The 23,975-nt window shown below is 34.4% G+C and overlaps 3 protein-coding genes across 3 annotated transcripts; 1 reads left to right on the top strand and 2 right to left on the bottom strand.

Moving 5' to 3' along the window:
- Nucleotides 1-6,835: 6,835 nt before the first annotated feature.
- Nucleotides 6,836-7,837, bottom strand: LOC106359156. The gene is made up of 2 exons (XM_022702478.2): nt 7,505-7,837; nt 6,836-7,306 (listed from the first exon to the last, which is right to left on the bottom strand). Exons 1-2 carry the CDS (start codon nt 7,835-7,837, stop codon nt 6,836-6,838), a joined length of 804 nt encoding a protein of 267 aa, XP_022558199.2.
- Nucleotides 7,838-17,756: 9,919 nt separating this feature from the next.
- Nucleotides 17,757-18,872, top strand: LOC106361640. Its single transcript, XM_013801421.3, has 2 exons — nt 17,757-17,913; nt 18,489-18,872. The coding sequence occupies exons 1-2, from the start codon at nt 17,842-17,844 to the stop codon at nt 18,750-18,752; spliced, it is 336 nt and encodes a 111-aa protein (XP_013656875.1). The 5' UTR covers nt 17,757-17,841; the 3' UTR covers nt 18,753-18,872.
- A 25-nt stretch (nt 18,873-18,897) lies between these two features.
- On the bottom strand, nt 18,898-20,022 carry LOC106361639 (glycine cleavage system H protein 3, mitochondrial). The gene is made up of 4 exons (XM_013801420.3): nt 19,735-20,022; nt 19,535-19,623; nt 19,271-19,441; nt 18,898-19,188 (listed from the first exon to the last, which is right to left on the bottom strand). The coding sequence occupies exons 1-4, from the start codon at nt 19,844-19,846 to the stop codon at nt 19,060-19,062; spliced, it is 501 nt and encodes a 166-aa protein (XP_013656874.1). The 5' UTR covers nt 19,847-20,022; the 3' UTR covers nt 18,898-19,059.
- Between the last annotated feature and the right edge of the window lie 3,953 nt (nt 20,023-23,975).

The following is a 23,975-nucleotide window of genomic DNA, read 5'->3' on the forward strand; positions in this document are numbered from 1 at the left end:
TTGGGTTGCCTTCGGAGATGATTGATGTTTGCATCGACAACTGCATGATCTACTGGAAAGAAGATGACAAGTTAGAAGAGTGTCGATTCTGCAAAAAACCACGATTCAAACCGCAAGGCCGTGGGAGGAATAGGGTACCGTACCAAAGGATGTGGTACCTACCAATTACAGACAGATTGAAATGATTATATCAATCTGAGAGGACTGCTGCGTCGATGAGGTGGCATGCGGAACATGTCCAGAGAGATGGTGAGGTTGCACATCCATCAGACGCAAGAGCGTGGAAACATTTCAACAAGGTACACGCAGATTTTGCTACAAATATTCGGAATGTCTATCTTGGGTTATGCACCGATGGATTTAGTCCATTTGGAATGTCTGGTAGACAATATTCTTTGTGGCCAGTCATTCTTACGCCGTACAATTTACCGCCGGATATGTGCATGGAACAAGAATTTCTATTTTTGACCATATCAATCCCTGGGCCGAAGCATCCAAAACGGTCTCTTGATGTTTTTCTTCAACCGTTGATAGAAGAGCTAAAGCAATTGTGGTCAGAAGGGGTGAGGACGTACGATTGTTCCTTGAAAAACTATTTTACGATGCGAGCAGTTCTGCTATGGACGATAAGTGATTTTCTTGCTTATGGGATGTTGTCTGGCTGGACAACACATGGAAGATTATCTTGTCCATATTGTCTTGGATCGACGGATGCTTTTCAACTGAAGTATGGTAGGAAGAGTTGTTGGTTTGATTGTCATCGTCGCTTTCTTCCACTTGCCCATCCGTACAGAAGAAATAAGACATTGTTTCGGCACAAAAAAATTGTCAGAGACGGTCCTCCTCCATATCTCACCGGCCAGCAGATCGAAGCAGACATTGATTATTACGGAGCTCAGGAAAAAGTTAAAGTTGGAGGAAATTGGCATGTTCCTGGAAATATGCCTGATGGGTATGGTGTGTCTCACAATTGGCATAAGAAGAGTATATTTTGGGAGCTACCCTATTGGAAGGATCTTCTCTTACGCCACAATCTGGATGTCATGCATATTGAGAAGAACTTTTTTGAGAACATCCTGAATACATTACTTAACGTCCCTGGGAAGACAAAAGATAACAAAAAGTCAAGGATGGACTTACCTGATATTTGCTCAAGAAGTGAGTTACGAAAGAAGTATGGTGTTCATGTGAAAAGGATAAACATAGTGCCCACACTTATATTCTGCTCAACTTCGAGGATGCAGTGACCCGTTACTTTGAAAGGTAAATATTTTTGTGAATGTTAATTATATGAATTGAAGTTAATTATGTATGACTTGATTATTTGTTTAATTTGCAGCATGTTTGTATCTCAAGTTGAAGAAGCAATACCAGGAATATCTGCAACTGATGTGGACACACGTAAAGATAAGCACTTTTTCAAGTGGTTAAAATCACAGGTACGTAATATATCTCATACATTGATTAATTAAGTAAGTGTTTTGATACTTCAATATTAATTAAGAATAACTGTTTTTTGCAGGTTGATTATGACGATCCTTATTATCCCGTATGGTTTCACGAATTGGTTCAAGGTCCAGTTGCAAAGGTCACCACATCACCTATGTATTTCACATGAGGATTTACCTTTCACACATACGAGTATGGGAGACATCGGGCAACGAGTAACTACGGAATATGTGTGAAAGGTGAAACGGACTTTTACGGGATCTTGCAGGAGATTATTGAAGTGGAATTTCCGGGGTTATTGAAGCTAAAATGCGTCCTCTACAAATGTGAATGGTTCGATCCTGTTGTGAACTGAGGGATTCGGTATAACAAATTTGGTGTTGTGGATGTCAATTTTGGGAGAAGATACAACAAATTTGAGCCTTTCATTTTAGCTTCACAAGCCGAGCAAGTTAGCTTCCTTCCTTGTCCTCGGCTTCGAACTTCTGGGATAAACTGGTTAGCTGCTATCAAAATTACACCTCGTGGACGCATTGTCGCTGGAGAAGAACCGCCCTTGCAAGAAGAAGACGCTATCAATGAAGTTGAGGTACCAGAACAACCAACTGATGAAATCCTTTTGATCGACCCGCAAAACTTTCAATATGAAGATATTCCCGAAGATGCGACAGATGAAGCACGTGAAGACGAGTTCGAGAGAAGCGACGATAATGATTGTAATGATAGTGATGAGAACGAAAACGATTTAGAGTGATGTAATATATGTAACAAATGTTGTATTTCTCTATTGTAACGTATGTTTAAAGAAATATTGTTTTTTTTACCATCTTAATGTATGTGTAACAAATGTTGTTTTATATAATATGTATTTCTTTAGTTTTTAAAAAATTATTTGGAGTTTTAGGGTTTTAGAGTTTAAGTTGGAGAAAGAGAACGAAGTAGTAGAGAAGAGATATGATGTTAGATGATATGTGACTTTGGGGTTTAGGGATTTCATTCTCGGTGTTTAGGGTTAAGCGTTGTAAAATCGTCGTAAATGGTTATCTATTCCACGTAATTTCGTCGTAAATAGAAAAATGAGGGCCTGGTAACTTCGTCGTAAACGCAGGCCTTGTAAATTCGTCGTAAACCGACGTTTCGACGTAATTTCGTCGTAAATCAAAAAATGCGGGCCTGGTAACTTCGTCGTAATATTATGTCGCGTTTACGACGAATTCTTTTCTATATATTGAGACGCCGAGACGAGGCTTCCTCGTTCATTCCTCCCAAACTCCTCTCCTCTCCCTCTAAGGTACACTCTCTTTCCTCCTTTTTATTTTTTTTTTAAGTTACTTTAGGTTATTAATTAGTTAGGTAATTAGTTTAGGTGATTAGTTAGATAATTAGTTTAGGTGATTAGTTAGATGACGGAATACTATAGTTTAGGTGATTAGTTAGGTAACAGAATAATTTTTTTAATTATGTCGTCATAATTGATTAATGTTTTGAATAAAGAAGAGAAGACAAGAGAAGAGAGGAATTGGTGTGTCTTATTCCATGAATAATGAATCTTTATATAGGGATACAATATGAGGGTTTAACTTGGAGACCAAGTACAAGTAAATCTTGGTGAACAAGACTTTCTATAATTGACATCACAATAAATATAACACTTCCCTTTGATGTCTATTATGCGCGTATGATACTGCCTCGTTAAAAACCTTACCAGGAAAACCCAGTGGGAAAAACCATGGTTAAGGGAAAAAGAGTGCAGCGCGCAATTACTTCCCCTCATGTATACTAACGTCAAGATCCTTGAGACGACGTAATCCAATAAGATGAACCAACTTCTTGAAAGTAGAAGTGGGTAGCGCCTTGGTGAATAGGTCAGCTAAATTGTCACTTGAACGAACTTGAACGACACGAACATCGCCATTCTTCTGTAGATCATGGGTGAAAAAGAATTTCGGTAGAATGTGCTTTGTCCTGTCTCCTTTGATGTAACCATCTTTGAGTTGAGCGATACATGCAGCATTATCCTCATACATGACTGTTGGGGATTCTTTCCCTGTAGATAGACAACAATCTTCTCGTATATGTTGAATGACGGATCTTAACCATACACACTCGCGACTAGCTTCATGAATGGCTAAAATCTCTGCGTGGTTGGAAGAAGTAGCAGCAATTGTTTGCTTCATCGAACGCCAAGATATAGCAGTTCCACCACAAGTAAACACATATCTTGTTTGTGATCTAGCATTGTGGGGATCAGACATGTATCCAGCATCTGCAAAACCAATCAAATCTTCTGTGGATGGGTTAGGAAAGAATATTCCCATGTCTTTCGTACCTTGGAGGTATCGGAGTATATGTTTTATCCCATTCCAATGCCTACGAGTTGGGCATGAACTAAACCTTGCCAGTAGATTCACTGCAAATGATATATCAGGTCTTGTATGACTGGCAAGGTACATTAATGCCCCTATAGCACTTAAGTATGATACTTCAGGACCAAGAACTTCTTCATTCTTCTCTCTAGGGCGGAAGGAATCTTTATTCACATCGAGTGATCTTACCACCATTGGACTACTCAAAGGATGTGCTTGATCCATAGAAAATCGTTTAGCAACTTTTTCTATGTAAGTTTCTTGATGCACTAAGATTCCATTCTTAAGGTGCTCAATTTGTAGTCCCAAACAAAATCTTGTTTTTCCAAGATCTTTCATCTCAAATTCTTTCTTCAAGTAATCCATTGTAATTGAAATCTCTTCAGGAGTTCCAATCTTTTTATAAAGATACATAGACTGATAGGATCGTTTTTATAGCCTTCTTTCAACAAGTACTCACTTAGGCGATTATACCACATACGTCTGATTGTTTCAGTCCATAACGAGATCGATTTAACTTTATGCTATAACTTTCTCGAGAATTAGAATTTACTACTTCTGGCAGTTTAAATCCTTCAGGGACTTTCATGTAAATGTCAGTATCTAGTGGGCCATATAAGTAAGCTGTGACTACATCCATTAAGCGTAAATCAAGTCCTTCCTTTATCGCCAGACTGATAAGGAACCTGAATGTAGTAGCATCCACCACAGGAGAGTATGTCTCTTCATAATCAATTCCTGGTATTTGTGAAAATCCTTGAGCAACTAAACGTGCTTTGTATCTCACAATCTCACCATTTTCATTCCTTTTTCGCACAAAACCCCATTTATATCCCACTGGTTTTACACCTTTAGGTGTACGGACTACAGGTCCAAACACTGCTCTCTTTGCAAGAGATTTTAATTCAGCATCTATTGCTTCTTTCCATTTTGGCCAATCACTTCTTCGTGTACACTCTTCAATAGATTTTGGTTCATGACCCTCATCCATAAGATCAACTGCTATATTGTATGCAAAAATATCATCGACGTCGATTTGCTTTCGGTTCCATTTCATTCCAGACATGACATAGTTAGTTGAGATCTCTTCATTATCAGGTACCTGAATTTCTTTTTGTTTCATGTTCTCTTCTGGAGATTTTTCATTTGTAGTAATTACCTCGGTTTCATTATTGCCAATTTCTGCTCCTTTTCTTTTTCGAGGATTTTTATCTTTAGAACCGATAGGTCTACCACGCTTCATGCGTGTTTTAGACTCATTAGCAGGTTGATTTTGTCCTTCTTGGACATTCATTCTAACTGGAGCATTTACAGCTGGAATATGTGACACAGTCACTCTTTTTGGGTTAGTAAATGCATCTGGCAACTGGTTTGCTAAGCTTTGTAAATGAATTATCTTTTGGACTTCTAGGTCACATTCTTTAGTTCGAGAATCAAGATAAGATAATGATAATTCATTCCAATTATTATCCTTTCCCAACTGTTTCTTCTCTTCCCCTAATGTTGGAAAAACAGACTCATTAAAATGACAGTCTGTGAATCGGGCCTTAGATAAATCCCCTGTGGATGGCTCTATCCCCTGTGGATGGCTCTAAGTATTTAATTATTGATGGAGAATCATATCCAACATATATTCCTAACCTTCTTTGAGGTCCCATTTTAGATCGCTGTGGTGGAGCAATCGGAACATATACTGCACATCCAAATATCTTAAGATGGGAAATATTGGGCTCATGACCCATAATCAATTGTGATGGGGAGAATTGATGATTACTCGTTGGCCTTATGCGAATTAACGCTGCTGCATGTAATATAGCATGCCCCCATGCAGAGACTGGGAGTTTTGATTTCATAAGCAATGGTCTAGCAATCAACTGAAGACGTTTAATTAACGATTCAGCTAAACCATTTTGTGTGTGAACATGTGCTACAGGATGTTCAACACTTATCCCAATAGACATGCAATAATCATTAAAAGCCTGGGACATGAATTCACCAGCATTGTCTAGGCGAATTGCCTTAAGGGGAAAATCTGGAAAATGTGCTCGTAATTTGATCAATTGAGCAAGCAGTCTCGCAAACGCCAGGTTGCGAGTTGATAACAAAGAAACATGTGACCATCTTGTTGATGCGTCAATTAGAACCATAAAATATCTAAAGGTTCCACATGGTGGGTGAATCGGCCCACAAATGTCTCCTTGAATACGTTCCAGAAAGTTTATTGATTCATGAATTATCTTGGCTGGTGAAGGCCTTATAATCAATTTGCCTTGAGAACAAGCAGCACATGAATAATCATTAGGAAGAATCTTCTGGTTCTTCAGTGGATGCCCACATGAATTTGTGATTATCTTTCGCATCATTGTTGAACCGGGATGACCTAACCGGTTATGCCAAACAGTAATATTTTCAGTAAACTTCTGGTTTACTATGGCATTTGCCTCAATTGCACTAATCTTAGTGTAATATAATCCAGTGGAGAATGTTGGTAGTCTTTCTACTACTTTCTTAGAGCCATGAATAATACTTGTAATGTGAAGAAATTCAATATTTCCTTCATTCCTAGTCTCAATATGATATCAATTTCTGCAAATATCTTTAAAACTTAGTAAGTTTCTTTGAGACTTAGGGGAATACAATGCATCAACAATTTCAAGTTGTGCTCCCATAGGAAGTATTATGTTTGCTCTTCCAGAGCCTTCAATTATCTTTGCACTACCTGTTATAGTGCTCACACTTGCTTCTCTATTTATTAAATGAGAAAAGTATTTCTTATTTTTCAGAATTGTGTGACTAGTTGCACTGTCTACTAAGCATAAATCTCCACCATCCATTTCTCTTCAAATAAATAAATAAAATAAATTATAATCTCATATAAAATAATAAAATAGGTTAAATTCATTAATGCAAAAGAAACAACATCTTAGTAAATAAAAACCAAAGCCAATAACTAAAAGCCAAATGATTAAAAGCCAATAAATAAACTAAAACAAAGCATCTCTTAAATAGTTATTGCTCAATCACTTTTTCTCTTCATCAACGAGAAAATCGGAAAGGTCAAGGTGAGTGGCATCACCAAAATCAAAATCATCCTCTCCACCTTCGTACACCATGTTTGTGTCCACATACTTTCTCTTTTGTTTTACTGACTGTTGATACAAGGCAACAAGATGTTTTGGTGTACGGCACGTACGAGCCCAATGGTCTTTACTTCCACATCGGTAGCATTCATTTTCTTGTTTGTCACCATCTTTCTTTTCCCACTTCTGGTGAGAGTTAGAGTTCTTAAAAGAAACTCCCCGGACTCGAATTTGACCATATCCACGTCCACGTGTATCTCTACGACCATGTCCACGAACACGGCCACGACCACGACCACGAGTGTAGCCATTTCCGCGGCCAGTGTTGTTCTGTTCAGTCACATTCGCTTCAGGGAATGGAGCATAACCAGTTGGACGTAGTCCATGATTTTTCATCAAAAGCTCATTGTTCTGCTCAGCCACAAGGAGACCAGATATAAGTTGGGAATACTTCTAGAATCCATTTTCACGGTATTGTGTCTGCAAGACAACATTATTTGCATGAAAAGTAGAGAATGTCTTCTCTAACTTATCAGCTTCCGTGATTTTCTCCCCACATAACTCCAACTTGGAAGTAATTTTGAACAAGGCCGAGTTGTAATCACTTACAGACTTAAAGTCTTGTAATCTCAGATGTGCCCATTCATAACGAGCTTTAGGTAAAATCACAGTTTTCTGGTGATCATACCTTTCCTTTAAATCGTTCCAAAGGACTTGTGGATCTTTCACCGTCAAATACTCATTTTTGAGATCTCCATGGAGGTGATGACGAAGGAATATCATAGCCTTTGCTTTATCTTGATTTCCGGCTTGATTTCCTTCTAGGATTGTACCTTCAAGTCCCTTTGCACTAAGAGAAAATTCGGCATCTAATGCCCAAGCCAAATAGTTGTTTCCAGTGATATCAAGAACTTCAAATTCAAGACTAGAAATTTTCGACATAGCTCACTGAAATAATAAAATAGTAATCAAATTCTTATAAATAAAATAAGTAAAAATGAAATCATCCTTATTAAAAAGTAAATAAGCTCTATATGCATATATTTACGTACAAAATGTATAAGGCAATATCAATATTTTATAATCAATGCATAACGTTTCTCACAAGTAAAAATAAAAAATTAATTAATTAATAATCGTAGCTCCACAAAACTAAACGTGTTACCAAACTATCAATCTACACGGCAAGGCAATAATGAGTTAACAATCTACATTGTATTAGTGTGCTAAAATAAACTCGTGTCATGTTGATCAATTCGAGCGAAGCATATCTATATGTTAAAGAACAATATTATGGGATGCAGCCATAAAAACAATATTAATAAAAATATGGTATGCAGCCGTAAAGTCAAAACTATGAAATATTCATTTGTGAATGCTATCAATAATTATATGCAGCCGTAATTTTCTAAGATCAATGCAGCTGTTAAAAAAAAAAACAATCGATTCACACATGTGGGCTATATCTAATATGTCTAATCAAATAAAAACATGTGAGGAAAGAAAATAGCTAGCATGTATAAGAATTAAAATCAATGTGTACAAGCGATGTGATTAACTACTATGATTTAAAGGCATTGGTAGTTCACATGTTTAATAATAAACCATGGATCTAGAGCCGTATTCAATTTAATAATAAACCATGGATCTAGAGCCGTATTCAATTAATAATAAACGAGTATTAAGCCATATAAAAGAAGCAATAGCGTATGGTTACTCGTGATTCGGTTCATAACGTCGATACGATCTCAACGAGATTCAATGATTTTCATTCCTTGAAAACAAGGTCGAATCAATATGGTCGACTAAAAACTTATAAACTCAATCAATCAAGTATGAACTATGAATCCATTCTTACAAGCCATGAATTGATAATAAGCATGATTTGAAAAAGGATTGAACAGAAACTAAAAATATAACATAATAAGAATCTATACCTATTAGCTCAAGACCGTTAGAGTTTCGTGCTGATAACGTGTTTTGAATAAAGAAGAGAAGACAAGAGAAGAGAGGAATTTGTGTGTCTTATTCCATGAATAAAGAACTCTTTATATAGGGATACAATATGAGGCTTTAGCTTGGAGACCAAGTACAAGTAAATCTTGGTGAACAAGACTTTCTATAATTGACATCACAATAAATATAACAATTAAATTTATTTAAATTTTTTTTAGATGGCTCCTAGAAGGAAACCAGCAGCACCTACTTATGCTCAGTTGTTTGGCGATGGTTCCGGTACATCTTCTTCCGGTCCATCGTCTTCCGATGCAGTTCCAGACTCTCAGACTTCTCAGAGAGTTTTTTCGAATCCTCCTCTTCCACCGCAGATGCCTCCACCTCCTCCTCCAGCGGCTGCACCTCAGCCTGTCCCAGAAGGTGTAGTTCATCCGGATTTGCGTGTGCCTTCATATGCTCCCTTCGTGAGATATACGGTGGAGGATTTGCTTGCCCAGCCTGGACGGGAGGGTTTGGATGTTCTAGACCCCGATAGACCCCGAGGAACTTATTGGTAAGTTATTAATTTTTATTACATTAAAATTTAATTAATTTTTATTTTCTAACGGTTAAATTGTTTTTTTCAGGTTTGGGGCTAACAACCGTGTTAGCCAGAGCGTTTCGGCGACGATTACGGGTTACTACGACGGGGCATACCCGAACTGGAGCAAGACACCAAATCACGTTAAGATCACGTGGTTTAAATGTTTTGCGGTAAGATTTTTAAATTTAATTAAATTTTCAATTTTAAATATATATATATATATATATATTTTTAATATTTATTATTAATTGTAATTTTTTCAAAATTTTTATGTTTCAGCAAAAGTGGCATTGGTCTTTGGGAATCACCGAGAGGGTGAAGGCGGAATTCGTTGCAAAGGCAAAAATCCGCCTCTGCAACACAGTCTCTGATTGGAAGGACAAGTGGGAGATCTACGGGTATGAGGGAAAGCCCACTGAGCACACGATGGATGTGTGGGATGGCCTCATCGCCTATTGGGAGCACCCCTCTTCGATCAAAAAGGCCAATTCGTGCTCGGCTTCTCGAATGACGAAGGATAAAGATGGTCATTTGCCCATGCTTCACAGAACCGGACAAAAACCTCATGCAGGAGTCCGTCTAGAAGCTGTAAGTTTTGTTTTAAATATATATTTTAAAATATTCAATTAATATAATTTATAATATTTAATTTAATTTTTTTTTTGTAGTTCGAGAAGACGGGAGTCTTACCTTCTCTGTCTGACCTATTCAAGATGACTCACGCCACATCCGACGGAGTTTTTGTGGATCCTGCATCTGAGAAACTCTTCCAAACAGTGGCTGGTCGGATTGAAGAATGGGAGACGCAACTAACCCACGAGTCTCCCGATGGATTACCAGTCACATTGTCCACCGAAGAGGTCGACAGAATCTTCGAAGAGGTACAACTTAAAATTTCTGTTTACATTATTTTAAATATTTTAACATAATTAACTATATTAATATATGTTTTGATTTTATAGGTGGCTCCTAAAAAGAAGGGACGGATAGTCGGTATAGGCTCTGTTAACGAAGTTGCAAGGGCAACTTCGTCATACACTTCGAGACGGGATGAAGAGACTGCTCAGATGAAGGCTCGAATGGATAGCCAGCAGGTTCGTTTAGACTCTCTTGAGGATTTGCTAGACGTGATGGCCGTGGGAAACCCGGTTATGCAGAGAATGTTGAGTGAGAGACGAGCCGCTCTTGGAATGCCACCACGAGATCCCCAAGAGTCCGATCCAACCCGTCAACAGCCGAGCAACCCCACCAACTACTTCGAGAATATGTAGTTTTTTTTATTTTTCTGTTTGTATTATGAATTTAAATATTATTGTATGACTTTTTAAAATATGTTTTTCAATTTCATATTTCGTTTTAAAATTTAAATTATTTTAAATTCTGAATATTAAATATAAATTAAAATTTATTATATACTAATTAATAATAATATAATAAGAAACGATGTAAAATCCTCGTAAACATTACATGGAGTTTACATCGAATGTTTACGAGTGATTAACATCGAATGATTTACGAGGGTTTTACATCGAAATGTTTACGAGTGATTTACAACGAAAGTATTTACGTGTGCTTTACATCGAAATAATTACGTGGGCTTTACGACGAAAGCTTACGTGTCGTTTACGACGAATCCTTTCCCTGCGCTTTACGAGGAATATATTTCGTCGTAAACGTAACGAGTCGTTTACGACGAAACCCCGTTACGACGGACGTTTAACAACGAAACGTCTTTCGACGTTAATTCGTCGTAACACCCCGTTTACGACGAATTTACAACGAATACTGCCCTAGTAAAAAATATGTTTTCTTGTAATGTAAAACACTTATACACTGTGTCTAAAAACCTATAAAATGCATGGTATATCATGTAACTATGTTAAAAATTTATATTATCAATGATTGGTTCATAGCTCAGTAGTTTTCCAAAGCAAATTGTATAAGAAATTATTTGATTCAAGGCAAGGATGCCATGTATTAATATCAATCTTGTCCTCAGGTTAGAGAGAGAGAAGGTTAGAGAGAGAGAAAGAGAGAGGGGGGGAGAGAGAGAGAGAGTTTTTGAAACAAAATAAATTATTATAAGATAGTAACATTAAAACAAAAGAAATTATTATAAGATAGTAACATTAACAGACAGAAAATGTCGAAATTATTAACAAGAAAATTACGAAATTGAGCAAAAAATGTATAAAAACAGTGATTAAAAATATCAAAGATAAGAATACCATAACAATAATATGAATATAAAAATAGAGAAAGAAGAATAGCTAGATATAGATAAATAAAAGAAAACTATGTCAAATGCCAAGATTTTCACGAATAGACAAAGTCAAAGTTGAAAAACAAATTAATTTTTTAGATTTACCAAACTCTAAGTAATATTACTGAGTTATTATGTTATTTTAGTTGAATATATATCCGAAGAGTAAAAACATAAAGAGAAGGAGATGAAAAGAGAGAAAGAAAATTTATAGACCAAATATATTTCAAATAGTGGAAATAGATGATACATAAAAATAAGAGGATACATAAAAAATATTATGATAATAAGAAGCATAAGAATAATATATATGAATATGAAAATAGATAAATAAAATAAAATATGTTGGATGCAAAAATATACATATAAACAAAGTTTAAGTTTCAGGATAAACAATAGATAAATAAAATATAATATGTTAAATAAAAATAGGTAATTAAAATAAAATATATACCATTCAAGAAAATACAGACAATTCTGGAAATTATTTACGTAATACATATCGGTTTAACATAATTTACGTTTAGAATAAAATTCAAATAGTTACAAATTTTACTAATTCAAAATATTTTAAATTTTCGTAATTCTAAATAGTTAATCAGTTATGTACCAGATGAACTTATATTAATTAACTAGATTAAGATCTGCGCCTTGCGCGGGATGAATGTTGTATATACATACAATTTCATGCATGTATTCTTATTTATTTCCATTTTTTACTTATATTAAATTATTGAAAGGGTAAATGACTCTTACATATATAACTAAATTAGTGCGGACATATAAATTAAAATAATCATTACTATTTACAATTATTTTATGGTAAATAAATCTAAATAATAATTGTTTATAATTAAATTTAACTGATATAAACACAGATGTAGAGAGAGAGAGAGAGAGAGAGAGAGAGGGTGTGGATGTGAATGAGAGTAAAGGTGATGGTGAGGATGAGGATAAATATGAGTGAAGGTGAGGATGGTGGTGATAGTATATGTGAGAATTAGAGTAAAAGTAGAGTGATCAGAGTTAAGACAAAGGTGAGAGTGACTGTAAATGTGAGAGTGAATTTGAATATGAGTATAGTGTGAGTGTGAGTGTGAAAGTGAGAATGAAGGTGAGTAATGCAGGTAGATATTTGGCTACATCAATGAGGATGAGAGTGAGAATGAGAATGAAGATGAGGGTGAAGGTAAAAGTGAGAGTGTGAGGATGAGAATGATGGTGAGGGTGAGAGTGAGGATGAGTGAGAGTAAGAGAGTTAATATAAGTAATATATGTCTATATATATATATATAGAGAGAGAGAGAGAGAGAGAGATCTTGAGATCATTTGATCAAATACTATATGAGAGAACTTTGAAGGTGAGGTTTGGGATGTAGGCGTGCGTGTAAGTAAAAGCGAGACTGAGGGTGATGGTGAGGATGAGAGTGTGAGTGATGTTAGGGTGGAGGTGATGGTGAGTGTGATAATGAGAGTGAGGGTGAGAGTGAGGGTGAGACTTATCAAAGTGATTATGAGGCTGAGGATGAGAGTGAGAGTGATTGTAAGTGTGAGAGTGAGGGTAAAAGTAAGAATAAGAGTGAAAAACAGAGTGAGGGTTGGAGTGGGGTGAATGTGGTGATAAGAATGAGAACGAGAGTAAGCGAGTTAATGAGGTTGATTTGTTGTTGATATGATGAATGTATACTGCAAAAATTATTTCTACAAACACAAGATTGAACTAATCAAGTGTTGCTTTGTTTTCTTAAAATTTCACCAACTCAGTTTCCCTTTTTCATTTTTGCTCTAGACACGTTTTTTCACCGCAAAATGATAGTGGTCTAGTACAAAAACAATGCTCTGCAAAAAAATTCATGAGAGTGAGATAACGTGAGACTGAGATAACATGAGAATGAGGATAAGGATAAGGGTGAGGATGAGATTGAGACAATGAATGTAAGTAAGAGAGATTTTAAGATTTTTATCAATACTATGTGAAAGAGAACTTTGACGGTGAAGACGAAATTGAAGGTGAAAATGAGAATGAGGGTGAAAGTGAATGTGAGAATGTGTACATGCATGATTAACAGCCCATATATACTTTACGTTTTTCAGATAAGCATTACGAATATCAATTTATAAATTAAGTTTTAATACGTACATGCATGATTAACAGCATCCATATATAATGCACTATTGATGTTATATCTTTAAATATATTATAACTAGGATAAGACATGCGTCTTGCGCATGATAAATTTATATGAAAATTATTTAACAAATATCGTATAGAAAAAAACATTTATATTATTGATCGAATAAATATACTTGGCCCTTAAACAATTTCTTAAAAAAAAATTTGTTAATTACATAATTTTTTATTAATGAACTGATCTCATTTTTTTAAATATTTTAGGTCAAAAAATTATTTATCGCATAAAAACCTAACGTTTAGGTCGAAGAATCTCATGCCTGCTATTTGGTTACAATGAAACTATGTTCGCTAGGTTTTATATCATGATTTAGTAATTTAAAAGTTAATTATGGTTATGAGAAGTTTACGTTCACATGCCAATCCTATCTATCTTCGATATTTTTCTCCTTTTTTGTGTCATTTTGGTTATTCCTCGATATAAATATTGATTTTTGAGTTTATTCTCATTTCTTTCTTTTATTTTGGCATGAGATTTAGAAAATGTTTAAGATTCAAAATTATTAAAGAGATACATACTTAGGTTAAAATCTGCGCTTTGTGCAGAATAAATACTTATTTTATATTTTTCTGCATAACATGAAATAATAAAATAATAATTATATGTTAAATAACTAAAAAAACAGTTACTATTATGTAATAAATTGGCTTGCACATATAAATCAAATGACCGCTCTTGTTTATTCACAACCATTTTAGAATAAATAAATCAAAACAATCAATCTTATCTACCGTATATGATATATAATTAAATTTAAACGATATGAAGTATATATAATTAAATTTAAACGATATGAATTATATATATATATATTAACATAAACACCTATTAAAATAAAATTATTTATTTATATGATTTTATTATCATTGTATCTTATTATAGAAAAAAATTTAAACATTGATCACAAAAATTTATGTGAGACTTTTAACAGTTTTAGTAATTTATACTCGTTTTGAAAAATTCAAAATACAACATATACAAAAAAATCTAAATTTTTAATCTATTATTAATGTAATTATGTAATTTATTTTAATAGTAAAGAATTAAACAAAAATGATAGAAAGCATACAGATTATTAGCAAATCTTCATTATTTAAAATCATTAATTACTATATATCATAATCACATTAAGTAATTCTGTAGGTTTTATTTAAGGAAATAATATATAATAAATAGCCACATTGCTTTAATTAATATCATATAATATCATATAGTTGGTATTAAATGTTTCTAATGAGATATAAAAATCGAATTGGCCCAACATGTTTTTTAATTTCAATGTGAGGCTGACACGTAAGATTAATTAACTACCTAATTGATTGACACATAAGCAAGAAATTTTTTTAATTATTACAAAATTGAGGTTACATCTTTTTGAATGTTCCTGGATTAATATATAGAGGATTTATATAAGTGACAATTAGGTATACAAAAAAATATAAGTGACAACTATGTACAATATATATATATATATATATCCCCTATATATTATTTGTGAAACATTACAACTTCTTTTTGTAGCCACATGTCATCATTAGGATGATTTTTAGAATTACTAGAGAAATAGGTTGGTCCATCTAATTATATAATAAACTTTTTATTAAACTAACCATAAATTCATTATTAATGTCAATTATTATTTCCTTAAATAAAGATTACGGAATTGCCTAATGTGGGTAAAGTATATATGACAATTAATGATTTTGAATAAAAAAGATCTGATAAAAAAAATGTATCTTCTATCAAATTTGTTTAATTTAAAAATATTAAAATAACTTTAAAAAAACAAAATAACCATATTATAAAAATTTAGATTTTTCTGTATATTTTATATTTTGAATTTTAAAAAATGACTATAAATTACTAAAATTGTTAAAAGTCTCACATTCAAATTTTGCGATCCATGGTTTAAAATTTTTGTTATGACAAAATACAAATGATTACAAAATCATATAAGTAAAAGTCTAATTTAATTAATCATTAAGATTTAAAATATATATGTATATATATATCATTCTAAATTAAACTATAAACCATATTGAATAAATAAATATTTTAGTTTCAAAATTTACTTTGAATAATTTTTTTGATAAAAGTTTTGAACTAACATTGATAATTTTTTTTAAGTTATCAATTACTAAAATTATTAGTCCCACAATGAAAATTTTGTTATCAGTAATTTAAAGTTTTTGCTATTAAAGATACACATGATAAAAAAAAACATATGAGTAGAAAACACCATTAAAAAAAATAGACATTAATATTAAAAATATACTATGTATGTTAATATCATTTAAATTTAATTACATATCCTATCAAATTTTTTAAAAAAATTATTTGTATTGATAAAATTGATTTATACGTTCGCACCAATTTTATTATATATGTAATAGTTACTGACTTTTAATTATTTAATATATATTTATTATTTCATAATATGTAAGAACATATAATACATAAAATAATTTATATATATAATTTTTATCCCGCGCAAGGTGCGGATCTTAATCTAGTATATATATATAATTTTATACTAATCGAATTCATGTCCGCACCGTGCACCGAATTTTGATTATTTAATCTATTTTTGATTTGCTATAGCACCATCGTCGTTGCTTTTCATGAAGTTAGATACATATCACAAGTTGTCAAGCGCACATCATTACAAAGGAAAAGCTGGAACACGATATTGAATGACAGGGTTAAGTGTTGATTCGATCCTACGTGAATTTAATTGACTTCTATCCGTAATTCCCTTATAGATCTAAATTGACTATTCTTTTATAGAAACGTATATTTTTAGTTTTATTAAAATTAATGCTATCTTCACCTAGTGAAAACATAAATGCAAATTGACAAAAAAAATGAAAACATAAATACAAAAAAAAAATTCCTATTCTTAGGGTGGATGTTCGGGTAATCATTCGGGTTCGATTCCGATTTATTAATGTTTAAAATTTTTGGAATAAAGATTTCAGCTTCATTCGCTTTTTTATAAATTTTGGTTTCAATTCGTTTCATATCTTTCGGGTTCGGTTCAGATTCGGATAATTGGTTTAAATTATTTTAAAAAAATTTATAGTTCATTATATGCTTTAAAGGGGACCCTATTTTAAATTTCTCAAAACTTATTCTTAACATATAAATTTGTTTGTATTGAATATTTGGATAGCGAATCAATAGATATTTCAACTATTTTTAGTGTTTTGAGTATTTTTTAGCTATTTTATACATTTATTTTTAACTATATGTATATACTTTCAAGTATTTGGATAATGTCAAAATATCTTATATATTTTGAATATTTTTATATATACTAAATTTTAAAATAATCAATATACTTAGATTTATTAATCTATTTCAGATACAAACGGGTACCCGAAATATTTTGGCTCGGATCATGTTCGATTCCGAATCTCCAGATACCAAAATTTTGAAACCAATATTTAACCGATCTTGATACAAGTTCAATACTATGTTTTCCGGATCGGATTAGATATGTTCTTCGGATTTACATATTTTTCTCAGCCTTATCATATTATTTTACATATCCTATATTTTTCAATCTTATCTGATTGCTATAATTATTTTTTCCAATTATAACCATTGTTGATTTCTCACGTATCCAAACTTTTTTCGACATATCAAATCTAGACTTGATTACACTGAACACTAAAAAAATCTATACATTTATTATGAATTATAATAACTTTAAAAAATAAATCAGTTTTTGGTGGTAACAAATTGGGGGCAATAATGTGAAAGTATAGCATGACAAAAGAATAGTATGCTAAAATCAAACTCAGTTATCCAGAAAAGTCTATTGATAAGAAGATTGAATGCTAAAATCTAGAATAAAAAAAACCCACTTGGTAATTGAATAAAGTTTATCGACGTGGGAATTAGCTGGCAAAGAATATAATTTGGTCAAAAAAACGTGGAATGAAAAAAAATGGCCAATAAAAACCAGTTATCTAATTTTTTTTTGTCTGCGTTTAGAATTGCCGTAGTACGAAACAAAGAGGTATGTTTCTCTCTTCCTCAGCTTCTCCGTCCCTTTCGTCCTTCCTCAGTTTCATCGATCTCCTTTTTCTGTTTTTTCTTCCTTTCGCACTTGTGTTTATAATCAATTGTATCGGATTATTGTTCAATACTATTTTTCCCTGCGAGAACAAGGAGAGATTTGTTCGGAGGGAAAGATAGAATTTGGATAATTCTTTTTGTTAATATGTTTTTGATTTACTGATTCCCTCCGATAACATCGCATGGAAAAAAAATTACGAAAAAAATAAATAAATTGCGTTGACTTTATATTTGGGGGTTAAATTTTGACTCGGTCAACGGAGTTTTAGGGCTTTGTTTCTAGGTTTAGGTTATACGCTTGGTTTGTTAGTGATTGATTCGTTATATGAAATGTAAAGCGTTGACCTTTTAACATATGTTCTGTCTTAAGCTTCTATGTAATTTCTTCATTTCTTTTGGTCAAGACTTTCTTTCTAGTTAGCTTTGGAACGGATCGGGTTTTGTGTAATGTAAATTGTGTTTCTATTACATTGACAAGTATGTGTTCGGTTTCTCTACTAAAAAAAATATATGCAGAAAGCGTGTGAAGGCATTGATTGTTTGATGGAACAACCGAGTAACGATATCTCTCAAGAAGAAGCACGTGAGTCTCTCATTGCCATCTCCTACACTTCACCTGAAGAGGAGCAAGAGTCTATAACGACCTCTGATATGAAACCAACAAACGGACTCGTCACTAAAAGAAACTCTGAAGATGCGGAAAAGCTCAGGTCTGAGCTGATTTCCATCTCCTACGACGAGTCACCTTCACCCTCACCCTCACCAGCTGTAGCTGTCTGATAGGAGTAATTGTACAGATCAAAGTCTTTTCCTTTCTCATGCAGACGACTTTGGTTTTGTTTGAAAGTTAGACCCTCTTCAACTATATATGATTGAAAATTGACGAAAGTTTTTGTTCTCTGTGTTATTCTTAGTTAAAGCTCTCTTGAGACTCATCGAATGATTTTTAACCAAAACAGTATTACAGAGATACAAATTTGATACAGAGGTAGTAAACATTGAGAAGTAGTGAAAAGATTGAAACTTTTAGCATGGATTCTCTTGTTTTGCTTTTTGTTTAGGACATACTGGGAAAGACGAAGAAACCCTAGTGAGCAGCGTCTTCCTCTTCGCAGAACTTGGTGTATTCCTTTGGACCCATCAAGGATTCCAGCTCTGCAGGGTTGCTTGGTTTCACCTTCATCATCCATCCATCTTCGTAAGGGCTTGAGTTGATCTACTCAAATGAAAAACCAACATATAAGTTTTGATACGCACCACACTTAATTTAGCTGTTCAGATGAAGAAAAAAAACTTACCAAGCCAGGTGAATCAGCGAGCTTTGTGTTAACCTCGATTACTTCACCAGAGATTGGAGATATAATCTCACTTGTTGCCTTAACACTTTCCACGGCTCCAAAGTTTTTCTCTTTGGTCACTGAACTTTTTTCTTCAGGCAGCTCCACAAACACAACTTCTCCTAAATGATCCTGCACATCATCAAACATTTTTATTATAATCTCTATTTTTCAGAAAGTAATCTGATCTAAACTAGTTCTCTGATGAGCTCTGGTTTTTGTTACCTGGGCATGGTCACTGATGCCAATAGTAGCCACTGAGCCTTCATGTTTCACCCACTCATGTGAATTTGCATATTTAAGTCCTTCCAACACTTCAAACCCAAAACACCAACCAATACTTTTAAGATAAAAGAGTCCTAAAACAAGAGCAATGCAACACACAAGTTGTGTACAAGGATGATGATGTTGTTGTTTTTTTTTACCTGAGGAGAAGCATCTAGAGATGGAGAAAGCTGGAAGGAGATGAGATTTGGAGGCAGAAGAAGAGAGCTTGAGAGCGTTTGCTGTAGAGGAAGCCCACATTCTCAGTGCCATTTTGGTTCTGGTTTCTTTCTTGTTTTCGTTCTGTTTTATTGCTCAAAAGAAAGTGGGAAAATGGTAAAGAGAGGTCTTAGTGGATTTTATTTAACTTTTGTGCTTTCTATCTTTTAGATGTATGGCAGAAAACGAAGGCCTCATCTTAATGTCATCCTCAAGAAAAAAGTGACCCTAACCTTCACCACAATTCAGAAGGTTTCAGTTATAGTCCTTTTGGAGGGGAAATGTTTAAAAAGGAACAAATAATTGGGTTTATTGTATCAATATTGGAACTTGTTGGCGTTTTAGTAAATTAATGCATGACATTATATTTTTGGATTGATAGTTGAAACAGGAAAAAAAAACTAGATTAGACCGACGTCAAGCCTCTCCGTATACCAGCTCTGTCAGTGTTGTAGGAAAAGTTTAGACATGGAAAATCCTTCTACGTTTTGCTTAATTACTTGTCGCAAAAGGAAAAAGAAAATAAACCTAGACTCAGATTTGAATTTCTTGTATCAGATACTGTATAAGTCACTCAGGGCTGGGCAACCGGGTACCATTCGGGTGTCAGGTTCTGTTTATATCGGGTTCGGGTTTTCATGGTTACCAAAAATCAGCCCCATTCGGATAATTCAAAACTTCAATTTGGGATCAGTTCGGGTGCTATTCGGTTCGGGTCGGAGTTGGTAGATTATTTTGGTATTGATATAACCCGAAATGCTATCGGGTTTTGGTTTCAAATGGACTTTCGGTTCTTGAGTATATCGTTTGTACTAAATGTAACCAATACAAATCTATATAAATTGTAACTTGCAATACAAGTAAATAAGAAAAAGCACCAATTTCATCACTGACCAAAGAAAACAAACTATGAAATGATGCAAGTTTGAAACGAAAGCCAAGCAACTTTATTGATTATAAGTAAAGCAAAACAAATGAGAGAATTCAAAGAAAGCTAAAGCCAAAACTAAAACCAAATGAGAAACATATTATTCAATGAAATCAAAAACCAAAAACTCAATAAAACTTCAAGCTTCAATTGCAAGCATCATCTTCAACCTTCAACCACGAATTTAAAACTTCAATCTTCAAGACGTTGGATTTGAAACTCTGAAACAGATAACCAGAAAAGAGGGAGTTAGACATACATTACAATAGTTATTGAAAAGAAGCAAATGTGAAGAAGCAAAAGTGAAGAAGCCTTTCAAACCTTTCTCAAGTCGATCAAGCATCTCAACTTCAGCAAGCATTTGTTCGTTTGTTTTGACTTGTTCACTCAGCTTGATGTCAGCATGCATCCATTGCTCAGTACACATGAGGACTTCTATCATGTAATTTGTTAGACATCTGCGATATGGTTCCAAGATCCTACCACTTGTGCTGAAGGCACTTTCTGATGCCATTGAGGACACTTGCATAGCGAGGAGATCTCTAGCCATTTCTGCAAGAACAGAGAACTTCATCTTGTGAACCTTCCACCAAGAAAGAATGCCGTAGTCAATACCAATTATGAGATTTGGGTTTTCAACTGGCTCCTTCAAATACACTTCTAGTTCATCCCGTGTATCCTCTCCCTTTTCAGCAACTAGCTCCTTGTACACACAATCCATCCTCTCATAACCAAAATCTTCAACCATGTGCCCTGATCTTGAGACTCTTGAGTCGGCTGAGAAGATGATGCTTGATTTGCCTGAGAGAATTGTCCACATGACCCTCTGAAACGAGTGTTGTACTCAGTGAACATGCCCTTGAGAATATCACCAACAGACTGTAGCATTTCCTTAGACTCCAAGCTGTCCTTCTCATAGAATTTCTCAAAGCAAAGCTTCGCGAATTGCATCTTCTTCCTGGGATCAAAAATTGTGGCTAAGATCAGCATCCTGTTGACACTCTTGATACCATCCCGGTACTTCAGAAACTTGTGCAACATCTCCGATGCTTTAACCTTCAGCTCAGGATCGAAACTGTTGGCTAGTGCAGTGAGATTTCTTTCTATGGTCACAATCTCACCATAGCACTTGTACGAGTTCACCTTCGATGAGGCAGAAACAACCAAAGTGTTGTTGTAGAAGATTACCAAAAATCTATTCAGCTTCTTCCCAGCACTCCAGTCTCTCAAAGCAGGCGGTCCACACCTTTTAACCCCATTATCCATCTCCAAGAAATAGTCATTATACAATCTATCTTCATCTTCCATCTTATCAAATGCAGCTCTAAATTGTAGAGCTCTAGACAGCATGAGGAAGGTTGAGTTCCATCTAGTCTTAATATCCATTGGCAAGCTACCACTGCTCATTCTCCCACTAGTGACTCTCAGATCAAACGCATTTAGCCTAGTTGTTGAAGAACGAACGTACTGAACTGCATTCCTAATGGCTTACACATTCTCTCCTACCTCGGTCAAACCCTTCTTAGCAATCAAATTAATGATATGAGCAGAGCACCTCATGTGGAAGAAATTGCCATCCAAAACTAGAGCATCAGGGCCAACCTCTCTAAATTGCGTATGGAATCTCCTAATGGCAAACATATTAGCAGTAGCATTATCTACTGTAATGCAAAAGACTCTCTCGATTCCCCATTCAGCTAAACACTCTAAGAGGATAGTAGATATGGTCTGACCTTTATGGTCCATCACGTACTTGAAGCCAAGGATGAGCTTCTTGAGCTGCCATGAAGCGTCAATGAAATGGGCTGTTATTACCATATAACTAGCACCTGTTAACCATGAAAAAAAAAACAGGTTACTAAAAATGTTTTAATTCTATAGACAAGTAAATAAACAGACACACCATTACCTGTAACTTGAGAAACCCAAATGTCAGTAGTAAGTGACACTCTTTGCTTCGTTGTACGAAGCATGTTCTTCAAAGCTGTCTTCTTCCTCACGAACATCTCAACAATGTCTCGAGTAGCAGTCCTCCTCGAGTGAGGCTTGTAAAGGTTATATGGTTTATGTACACTACAAACGACGTAACATCACAAGTAGAAGCAAACAGCAACTAGTCATATTAGAACCCGTACAAGCAACAACAACATCTACGGCTAAGATCATCAAACAAGACAACAACTAGGCATATAAAACAATCTAAGAAAACTTTTGATGCTTGATTGAGACGAAACAAAATATAAGACTTGATTTTTACCACAAAAAAACAAACAAAAAAATTGATTTCCCCTAAAATACAACTGATACCCAAAAACCCGAAAGCAATAAACTTGAAGATAAGAATCGAGTAATCTGAATAAGGAGTACCTTTGAATCAAAGGTTTTGATTGATTGCTAGAGCTTTGTGATGGAAGAGACGATGATGATAGAAGACCCATTTATAGGATCGTAGACTTAGGGTTTCAGTTTCAACCGAAGAAAATCAGTTAGGATAATCGATGGAGATATCCGATAATCGGAGTTAGGAAACGAATTCAGTGAGAATATCTAGCGGAATCGAGATTTAGGAAATGTCTTAGAGATTTCGGAGAGATTCTCCTTATTGCTCAAGGGATATGAAAATCGAAAGGGGAAAAGGGGATTAGGGTTAAGTGATTATCGGGTTTCGGATGTAATCAATCGGTTCCTCGGGTTAAACCCGAACCGACCCATAACCCGACAGTTGCAAATAACTAGCTCCATTCGGTTTTTGAAGAGGATCCGAACTGGTTTTATCGAACCGAGTTTGGTTCGGGTTTTCGGGTTCGGATCATATGCCCAGCCCTAGTCACTCTAGTGCACTTATTATTTGTTTCTATGGTTTTGAATTTTGATCCATCTTCTTTTCGTAACTAGGAAGTTCTATTCCATTGGATTTACATGTTTTCACTTTGAACTCAGGTTATATGCTCACCATCCAAAACCCGGATGCGGTCCACCCTGCGTAGGCTGATCACTTCCTGGGAAGACTCGGCGTGACTCGATCTTACCGGCACCACTAATCATATCCCGTGTTACTGCCACAAACTGTGTTTCCTGTCTAGACCCTCATTTCCTTTTTAATCACATTCTTTCATTTCCATACGTCACCCATTCTCGGTGTAACACTCAATCTAGTTCACATTCAATATACATATAGTTAGCATTCATTTGTCTGGTTCTAATAATAAGTTATCCATTATCCTACTCATTCAATATGCCTAGCAAATTAGGTCG

The sequence above is a fragment of the Brassica napus genome, chromosome C5, assembly GCF_020379485.1.
Source record: "Brassica napus cultivar Da-Ae chromosome C5, Da-Ae, whole genome shotgun sequence".
Taxonomy (NCBI): Eukaryota; Viridiplantae; Streptophyta; class Magnoliopsida; order Brassicales; family Brassicaceae; genus Brassica; species Brassica napus.

What these genes read in the sequence shown, in the direction of transcription:
- LOC106361640 (XM_013801421.3), top strand. Translation starts at nt 17,842, where the DNA reads ATGGCCAATAAAAACCAGTTATCTAATTTTTTTTTGTCTGCGTTTAGA. An exon ending in CCGTAGTACGAAACAAAGAG is followed by an intron (nt 17,914 to 18,488) that starts GTATGTTTCTCT and finishes AAATATATGCAG; the next exon opens with AAAGCGTGTGAAGGCATTGA.
- LOC106359156 (XM_022702478.2), bottom strand. Translation starts at nt 7,837, where the DNA reads ATGTCGAAAATTTCTAGTCTTGAATTTGAAGTTCTTGATATCACTGGA. An exon ending in GATTACAAGACTTTAAGTCT is followed by an intron (nt 7,307 to 7,504) that starts GTAAGTGATTAC and finishes GTGGCTGAGCAG; the next exon opens with AACAATGAGCTTTTGATGAA.
- LOC106361639 (XM_013801420.3), bottom strand. Translation starts at nt 19,846, where the DNA reads ATGGCACTGAGAATGTGGGCTTCCTCTACAGCAAACGCTCTCAAGCTC. An exon ending in GCATCAGTGACCATGCCCAG is followed by an intron (nt 19,442 to 19,534) that starts GTAACAAAAACC and finishes GATGATGTGCAG; the next exon opens with GATCATTTAGGAGAAGTTGT. An exon ending in TCGCTGATTCACCTGGCTTG is followed by an intron (nt 19,189 to 19,270) that starts GTAAGTTTTTTT and finishes TCATTTGAGTAG; the next exon opens with ATCAACTCAAGCCCTTACGA.